This window comes from Centruroides sculpturatus, unplaced genomic scaffold (assembly GCF_000671375.1).
Source record: "Centruroides sculpturatus isolate CEXI.00-Female unplaced genomic scaffold, Cexi_2.0 scaffold961, whole genome shotgun sequence".
Taxonomy (NCBI): Eukaryota; Metazoa; Arthropoda; class Arachnida; order Scorpiones; family Buthidae; genus Centruroides; species Centruroides sculpturatus.
In genome coordinates, this window is record NW_019386171.1 from 305,698 (window position 1) to 316,071 (window position 10,374).

A 10,374-nucleotide genomic window follows, 5' to 3' on the forward strand; every position below is an offset into this window, starting at 1 on the left:
ATTGAGAGATTAATTAATCATGTCAATATTTATATATAAATATATATAAAATATATAAATATACAAGATAGCCAGAACTTCAGTTTTGTCTATTCAGGTTTTTGTAGAGCTCTATCGAACAACCTGAGTGCAATTTCTGGTACACATAAACGGTGGCCGGATCTTGAATGAATTCAATATAAGTTATACAGTACTATCTGTTTATATTAGTCTTATTGTTTATATCGACACAAATAACTTAAAACATTTTATGTTTACTTAAATTCAAATGTCAATAGGTATGTTTTAAATTTGAAATGACTTACCTCTCCAGATATTAGAATATTGTGCTTGAGGATCCCAGTAAGCCCATAACTGCACACATATGAAGGGACAAGAACAAACAATATAGCATATAATCACAACGATAGTAATTTTAACTGTTTTTACTTTAGCTTTACTCAATCCTTTCATATTGTGTCGTCTAGATAATGGTGTTTTCCTCCGAACAACCACTTCATCTGAAGTATTCGATTTTGTTACGATCACTGTTTCTACATTATATAATTTTTCTTCTTTCGAAGAACAATTTTCTTCACAAAAGTTTTTCCAGACAGCTAAGCAAATTCGGGTATACGTAAAAGTAATTATAATAAATGGAATAAAAAATACAGATATCGTATACCACGTAACGTACGCTTTTTCACCCCAAGGTTGAATAAATGTTCCCCAACAATCTTTAACACCGGAAAGTCCCTGTACATCTTGATAAGAAAATATAAATAACTGTGGAATACAACATAAAAGAGAGATTATCCATGCTACGAGTACCATAATTTTCCCTCTAATTGGAGTCCAAGAAAAACTTGTCAATGGAAAACAAATAGCTTGGTAACGATCGATAGCAGTTATCACCAGAATATATGACGATAAATATGGACCGAGAATTTGAACATATTTTACTAATTTACATAATAAATATCCACCTCGAAATCTGTAAGTGATATCCCAAGCAATTTGAGGAAGAACGTGAAGAAATGCGGTCACCAGGTCAGAAAGACAAAGATGGAATAGGAAATAATACATGCGTGTCATTTGTATACGACGTCCCATCAATGCTAAAAGAACTAAACAATTACCGACAACCATAACTGCAAACATTATAGATAAAGTAATGATTTCTGCTTTTGCCAAATGTTCATCTCTTTCTAATAAAATTATAGAATGGTTTCCTAACGGATTTATAAACGAATAGTTATCCTGCATAACTACTTTCAATTAAATCTTCAGACAAATTCTAGTGAATATTCTTAACGTAACTGCATAATTAACTCTACACCTTTCTAAAAAGCAGGATTAATTCTGTCGAAAAGGGAAAGAAATATTTATTTTAAATAATTGATTTTGTGTAAAAGTATGTTGCATCTTCTAGATAAAGTTTTCTTTAGTTGAAGTGTTATTCAGTAAAGCTTCGAATCTCAAGCTGTAGGCTGTAGATAATTTTATTACCACAAGTTTTGATTTGATTTTTTCTTTACTGTTACGGCTTATCGTCCTAGAAATAAGAATAAAAATATTAGAAATAAATATTTTATTAAAATAATTTTTAGAAATTATTCGAAGCTATTAATGGAATATAATTTTAGACCTAACGTTTATCATTAAATATTTTTCAAAAATTAAATCTAAATAAATTATATTGAAAATAATTATTTAATAATTTCAATTCTTTTTAAATTTTCTAAATAATTTTCTAAATTAAAAAAAAATTTAATAGTTAAATAGTCCATTAATTCTTTAATTNTTCTACTGAAGTATAATTATTTATATAAGCAAGAACTTGCTGTGTGATGATTGATCAAAATATTTCTGTATAGTAATTTTGGTAAAAAAATTATTTCAAATAGGAAAATTTTTCAGAATCTTTATCACATTGTCTTTCTACTAACACCCTACCTCCTGTCACGAAGTCACAAAACTTTTACATATACCCTTGCAGTGCAGATGCCATATCTGAATGATCTCTATCGAATTTATTAATGTTAAGAAGATTGCACATTTAAAATTCAATAATTTCAAGGCTATATGTCTAAAATGGTCAAAAAATAAAATTAATAATTTATTAATAAGAATTTAATGAAACTATTTTTTAAGAAAATTTTTCTTAATTTATTAATTCTGTTGTTGCGATAACTTCAATCAAATATTTAATGTTATTTTTCTCTTTACCTTATCGATTTTAGAAACTGTCAATAAACTTTTGGATGAATGAATTTTGAACATAACAAAAGTATCGAAAACATTCTTATAATAATTAAATTATTGATTTTTCTTATCTTTTTGGTGTCAACACCAAATAGACAATCTATGTCAAATAAATACATGCAACTGACTTGTGAGTAGTGTTTTAAAATATTCTTTTAACGAAGTGATTTCCAATCTTTTACACTGCCTCTACCCTTAGAAAATTTTAAAATATACTCTCGTACATTTAAAATAACTCAATCATTCCATACAGATTATAAAACTGCCATGTTTATGTTTTATTATTAAAGACGGCATCAGAACAGTTAACTATCTGCAGGAATATGAACAGTGAATTGTGAAGAATTTGTCCTACTAGATACGAGCCCGATGATTCCGTGTTCATAGAAGTCCTCTGGTTTCTCTTCAAGAAGCCTATGACTACCGCCTGCAGCTCTGCATCCGGGGCAAAACTGCCGACACCTTAGGTGCTTATCCAATAATTCCCATGAAAGTCGTATAGTGAAGGTTCAAATTGTAGGGTGAAATCCTGCAATGACTCCGCACAGCAAAACAAGAATAAGCTCAGAAGCTTGTCAGACGACGTGATCCTCTTCGATGAGAATGCTAAATCGCATACTGCCAATATGCTAATATAACTCGTAAAAATCTTGAAAATTTTAAATGGAACATTTTGCAGCACCCAACCTACAATCCAGATCTTTCGTCATGCGACTTTCATGTGTTCGGTGAATTATTGAAAAAGCACCCGAAGAGTTGTAGTTTCGTCTCGGACGCCGAGGTACAGGAGGTGGTTACGGACTTCCTGAAGCAGAAGCCAAAAAAGTAGAAACATCGAATCATCAGGCTTGTTACCAATTGGGAGAGATGACTCAATGGTGATGATCATTACTTTTAACTTATAAGTAACAGTTTGAGAATAAATTACGTTAACTCATTTCTATTTCACTCATCCTAACACGACTTCAGTATCATCGTTATATCGCATGACGGGAGACAAACCAAATGAACGAAATATCAGATGACACGATATAATCGATATATCTATCCATCTGTTTTTTCTATTTTGATCACAATATCGACTTGCTTCTTTCTAACGAGAAAAGATATAACGGGTCTACAGACTAAAAAGACTGTTGTGTTCTCGATTTCTCTGTCTTACCTATATTAAAAATATATTAATTTGCTAAATTATAGACATTCTGAGCAAATCTGATAGGTTTTGTTCAGCATTTCTATAATTTAGTCATTTAATAAACGCATTAATTTGAATCGAATAAAAGATAAAATACTTCTCAATTATTTTACCTCAGAAGTTCTGAAGTTTTCTGCAATATCATTTTACATATGAATAGCTCGAGGTAAGTCCATTATGTCATTGATTGAGCGGTAGAGGAACTCGATCTAGAAATTATAAGAGATAATCGATTGTATGAATGATTCTTTTATCTATTAAAAAATAAAATCGCATCAGTTCATGTTTCGTAAGAATACTTTATACAGTATATAAATCCAAATTAAACGGCTTAAACAATAAATTTAATTTTTAATACTAATCTCTAAGAACCTCATTAACTGCAAGAAACCTATTATTGACGATATAATATTCATTTATTTTATTATGTATGATAAATTTCTTTATTAGAAATATATTCTATTTTGATTCATAAAGAAATTTGTCTCGTGAAAGTTTTCTTTAACTAGTTTTTCTATTCTTTTCCCCCTTACTAAATTTCCTAAATAAATTTTTTATTCTTAATCAATGCAATTCAAACATTTGCATTATTAATTCAAATGTTCTGAATACAGATCGCACATGATGTCTGGTTTAGTTATTGTTATGCGTGGCACAACATATAAGGACTGTTACGTATAGCCACTACAGTTTTGCTCATTACAGGATAATCTAAACCGCAATGAAATTAATTAAGAATGGATGAGCGATGAGAAGCGACGAACCTCATCTAAAGTTTTCAAATATGAACGAGATATGAATATGGTCGATTATCCATCCTTTTTAATTTCTAACGGTCTTTCTAACTTAGATAAAAGTCGCAATAATAGGGATCTTTCGATCATTTTTAATATTTCTAGGATCAAAGTGTTGCCTAAATTTCGCAATAAGCAATTCTTTTATCTTGATAAATTCGAGTTTATACCTAAATCGTAAGTCGTGAATTAATAGGAAATTTGGGTCAAGTGTTACGTTCGCTTCCAACTTCATCTCGGATCGAATCATCTCATAATGAGAATAATTGAGATTAGTGCTATCGAATCTCATTACGATACAGATAGCAAGACCCTTGATTTATATGTTGAAGTGATAACAATGACCGATTTGAGATTATGAATGTCAGTTTCCTATCTGTAAATATCAAGTTATTAACATGCTTGGAAACACAACGAAAATCAACATACTTTAGGAAATATTCATTTATAGAACAATTTTTAGAATGTTATAACGATAAATATTCTGTAGGCTCGCCAGTGGCCAAACGGTTCCATTCCCTGAACGCTGGTCGTGGGTTCGCGCCTCACCAGGACGAGCTAGCCAAGTGGAGTTATCCGGGTTTTCTCCACGTCTCTAACACCTAAATAGGGCCAGTTACCCTCAAAAGATCTCACGGAAGGAATTTCCCCTATCTCTTCGCGAGTAATTTCGTATAATTAAGCAAAAAAGCTTCGGCCGGCTCTTCGGAGGATAAGCGATCACACAAAAACCTACATATTAACCCCCATAGGAGATAGAGATTCTGTAACGATTTGAAATTAAAATGTTCCTAAAGCGTCTAGCTAAATAAGCTCGAGAAAGGTCCTCAAATCAAATCGAATTTTTTATATAGTATCTGATTTCCCTTGGCGTAAAACCGTAGTGTAGCAATTTTCAAGTCTTTAATCCTTTTCGATTCATAGAAACCGTGTAAAACTTGATTCAAATTTTCTTCACTGTATTTTTAAAAGATGTATAAAAACATGGCGCCATTTACATTATCATTTTACATCTAAAAAATTTATTTTTAATTTTCTGACGCGAAATTCGAATTTAAAATATAAATAAAAGTTTCAAATAAATTTTTAAATTTATTTGAAACTTTTCTCATTGATAATATGGCAAAATATGTCTCCATTAGCGTAACTGTTATTCAGCGTGCTTAAGCGAGGTTTTATCCACTCAGTAGTTGCAGTTAATGAGGTTCTTAGAGATTAGTATTAAAAATTAAATTTATTGTTTAAGCCGTTTAATTTGGATTTATATACTGTATAAATTCGACTGTATAAAAGCGAGGTTTTATCCACTCAGCGTGCTTAAGCGAGGTTTTATTTACTGAGTGGATAAAACCACTGAACACTGGTCGTGGGTTTGCGCCTGGCCAACGGGCTGGTCACATGGAGTTTTTCGGGTTTTCTTCACGTTAGTAACTTTCTACGGGAAACTAGCCTAAATAGGGGCCAGTTTCTCATAGAAAGCCTCCCGGAAAGATCTCGTCTCGACAGATCGTCCGTCCACTATTGAGTCGTCTAAACAAATAATCCAAACCTAAGGGGACCAGCCCAGACCCTGGATATTGTTTCTACGGAACAGTATGAATATGAGAATTTTTTAAATACATAAGAAAAATATTAATAGTTTTTAGTATTTATTTAACTTAAACTTTTTATTATGTTGATTGCTTTTTCGTTCGATTGATATTACATTTGCTTACAGCAAAAGAAAGATTTAGTAAACTTACCAATAATATTGTATAACAATTTTAAATTTTAAAATTTCGTAAAAATATTTTAAAACATCGTAAATGTAGATGATCTAAGCCACAGGTTCTCAAACGTATTTCGACCACCGCCCACTTTGAGATGAAAAAAAATCTAGGGCCCCATATTTTTTAACTTACCTTTTTACATTACCATCTGTTGCGTATCTTAGGCCCTGTACACACTAGGCGTTTTTCAACGAGCGTTTAGCGGAGCGTGCGCACTGGCTCGGTTTGGNTTATGGGTCGTTCAAATATGTCACACTTTTCACTACCTCCTGTGACAAAAATTGACAGGAGGGGTAGGTAGTCAAAAGAAACTTAAAATTGGTGATATCATGCTGATGTCACGCTTGATCTGTCACACCCCGATATTAAAATAAAACATTTCTGTAATCTATAATATCATCTATAATACATTAATTTATTTATATTTCCTGACAAGCGATCTAATTTTAGAAATAGGCAGTAGCGAAAACGAAATTCATTGATTTACGAAAGAAGAGTCTGATGACACAGTATTAATTAATAACTCCTAGACAAAAGATAATTTGTTATATATCGGTATCTTTATCTGTAACCTGTACCTTTAAAGGTTAAATTGTTGCCATTATCCCTCATATTAAAAGTTCTACCAGAGCACTTCCAATACAGCATACAGTCGACACCCCTATAACACGGGTTCCTATAGTTCGGATTCCTATATCACGGCGAAAAAATTGCGACAGTATTCGTACAAACATGCTAAAAAACTCCTATAATTCGGTAAAACGTCATCCCGACTCGTGTCGCGACAGAATTGCACAAACCGTTGAGTTTAAACGAGCAGCGGACCTACCAAAAACCATTTATTATTTAACGTCCATAAAAATTATATTTATATTAATGATGTCTCTAAAGTTCAGCGAATTTTTCGCAAAAAAATAATTTATCGGGAAGCACGCGAGTGCCATTCGATGACAATCTCCACGACGAAAACTAGCTTAAGCAACGGCGTAGTCGAACGGTGCACACTCGGTAAGTAATCCTACAATTTTTTGTTTACAGCATAGTTTATATGGATTATTCCCCAAAAATTATACGTATTTTGGAAATGTTGAGTCGAATTAGTCTAGAATCGATTAATTTTATGGAAGAAACCTTTCAAACAGCCGTAGTCCGTAAACTGCATACGTGCCGGGCTGTGATTGGCTAGACTCCTAGAAGCTGGATTCATAAAAACAGGAACGTATCTACCGTGTTATGGGGGTCGACTGTATTTATACAGTGCTTCTACTGAAGTATAATTATTTATATAAGCAAGAACTTGCTGTGTGATGATTGATCAAAATATTTCTGTATAGTAATTTTGGTAAAAAAATTATTTCAAATAGGAAAATTTTTCAGAATCTTTATCACATTGTCTTTCTACTAACACCCTACCTCCTGTCACGAAGTCACAAAACTTTTACATATACCCTTGCAGTGCAGATGCCATATCTGAATGATCTCTATCGAATTTATTAATGTTAAGAAGATTGCACATTTAAAATTCAATAATTTCAAGGCTATATGTCTAAAATGGTCAAAAAATAAAATTAATAATTTATTAATAAGAATTTAATGAAACTATTTTTTAAGAAAATTTTTCTTAATTTATTAATTCTGTTGTTGCGATAACTTCAATCAAATATTTAATGTTATTTTTCTCTTTACCTTATCGATTTTAGAAACTGTCAATAAACTTTTGGATGAATGAATTTTGAACATAACAAAAGTATCGAAAACATTCTTATAATAATTAAATTATTGATTTTTCTTATCTTTTTGGTGTCAACACCAAATAGACAATCTATGTCAAATAAATACATGCAACTGACTTGTGAGTAGTGTTTTAAAATATTCTTTTAACGAAGTGATTTCCAATCTTTTACACTGCCTCTACCCTTAGAAAATTTTAAAATATACTCTCGTACATTTAAAATAACTCAATCATTCCATACAGATTATAAAACTGCCATGTTTATGTTTTATTATTAAAGACGGCATCAGAACAGTTAACTATCTGCAGGAATATGAACAGTGAATTGTGAAGAATTTGTCCTACTAGATACGAGCCCGATGATTCCGTGTTCATAGAAGTCCTCTGGTTTCTCTTCAAGAAGCCTATGACTACCGCCTGCAGCTCTGCATCCGGGGCAAAACTGCCGACACCTTAGGTGCTTATCCAATAATTCCCATGAAAGTCGTATAGTGAAGGTTCAAATTGTAGGGTGAAATCCTGCAATGACTCCGCACAGCAAAACAAGAATAAGCTCAGAAGCTTGTCAGACGACGTGATCCTCTTCGATGAGAATGCTAAATCGCATACTGCCAATATGCTAATATAACTCGTAAAAATCTTGAAAATTTTAAATGGAACATTTTGCAGCACCCAACCTACAATCCAGATCTTTCGTCATGCGACTTTCATGTGTTCGGTGAATTATTGAAAAAGCACCCGAAGAGTTGTAGTTTCGTCTCGGACGCCGAGGTACAGGAGGTGGTTACGGACTTCCTGAAGCAGAAGCCAAAAAAGTAGAAACATCGAATCATCAGGCTTGTTACCAATTGGGAGAGATGACTCAATGGTGATGATCATTACTTTTAACTTATAAGTAACAGTTTGAGAATAAATTACGTTAACTCATTTCTATTTCACTCATCCTAACACGACTTCAGTATCATCGTTATATCGCATGACGGGAGACAAACCAAATGAACGAAATATCAGATGACACGATATAATCGATATATCTATCCATCTGTTTTTTCTATTTTGATCACAATATCGACTTGCTTCTTTCTAACGAGAAAAGATATAACGGGTCTACAGACTAAAAAGACTGTTGTGTTCTCGATTTCTCTGTCTTACCTATATTAAAAATATATTAATTTGCTAAATTATAGACATTCTGAGCAAATCTGATAGGTTTTGTTCAGCATTTCTATAATTTAGTCATTTAATAAACGCATTAATTTGAATCGAATAAAAGATAAAATACTTCTCAATTATTTTACCTCAGAAGTTCTGAAGTTTTCTGCAATATCATTTTACATATGAATAGCTCGAGGTAAGTCCATTATGTCATTGATTGAGCGGTAGAGGAACTCGATCTAGAAATTATAAGAGATAATCGATTGTATGAATGATTCTTTTATCTATTAAAAAATAAAATCGCATCAGTTCATGTTTCGTAAGAATACTTTATACAGTATATAAATCCAAATTAAACGGCTTAAACAATAAATTTAATTTTTAATACTAATCTCTAAGAACCTCATTAACTGCAAGAAACCTATTATTGACGATATAATATTCATTTATTTTATTATGTATGATAAATTTCTTTATTAGAAATATATTCTATTTTGATTCATAAAGAAATTTGTCTCGTGAAAGTTTTCTTTAACTAGTTTTTCTATTCTTTTCCCCCTTACTAAATTTCCTAAATAAATTTTTTATTCTTAATCAATGCAATTCAAACATTTGCATTATTAATTCAAATGTTCTGAATACAGATCGCACATGATGTCTGGTTTAGTTATTGTTATGCGTGGCACAACATATAAGGACTGTTACGTATAGCCACTACAGTTTTGCTCATTACAGGATAATCTAAACCGCAATGAAATTAATTAAGAATGGATGAGCGATGAGAAGCGACGAACCTCATCTAAAGTTTTCAAATATGAACGAGATATGAATATGGTCGATTATCCATCCTTTTTAATTTCTAACGGTCTTTCTAACTTAGATAAAAGTCGCAATAATAGGGATCTTTCGATCATTTTTAATATTTCTAGGATCAAAGTGTTGCCTAAATTTCGCAATAAGCAATTCTTTTATCTTGATAAATTCGAGTTTATACCTAAATCGTAAGTCGTGAATTAATAGGAAATTTGGGTCAAGTGTTACGTTCGCTTCCAACTTCATCTCGGATCGAATCATCTCATAATGAGAATAATTGAGATTAGTGCTATCGAATCTCATTACGATACAGATAGCAAGACCCTTGATTTATATGTTGAAGTGATAACAATGACCGATTTGAGATTATGAATGTCAGTTTCCTATCTGTAAATATCAAGTTATTAACATGCTTGGAAACACAACGAAAATCAACATACTTTAGGAAATATTCATTTATAGAACAATTTTTAGAATGTTATAACGATAAATATTCTGTAGGCTCGCCAGTGGCCAAACGGTTCCATTCCCTGAACGCTGGTCGTGGGTTCGCGCCTCACCAGGACGAGCTAGCCAAGTGGAGTTATCCGGGTTTTCTCCACGTCTCTAACACCTAAATAGGGCCAGTTACCCTCAAAAGATCTCACGGAAGGAATTTCCCCTATCTCTTCG

At 32.1% G+C, this 10,374-nt stretch overlaps 1 protein-coding gene across 1 annotated transcript in view; it reads right to left on the minus strand.

Moving 5' to 3' along the window:
* The window catches only part of LOC111613901 (vasopressin V1a receptor-like), a 19,948-nt gene extending 16,200 nt beyond the window's left edge, over positions 1 to 3,748 (minus strand). Inside the window, exons 1-2 of the mRNA XM_023355253.1 lie at positions 3,553 to 3,748; positions 306 to 1,534 (exon numbers count right to left, since the gene is read on the minus strand). Coding sequence (XP_023211021.1) covers positions 306 to 1,245 — 940 coding nt within the window. The 5' untranslated portion in view covers positions 1,246 to 1,534; positions 3,553 to 3,748. The remainder of the gene's footprint in view (positions 1 to 305; positions 1,535 to 3,552) is intronic.
* Positions 3,749 to 10,374: the final 6,626 nt, after the last annotated feature.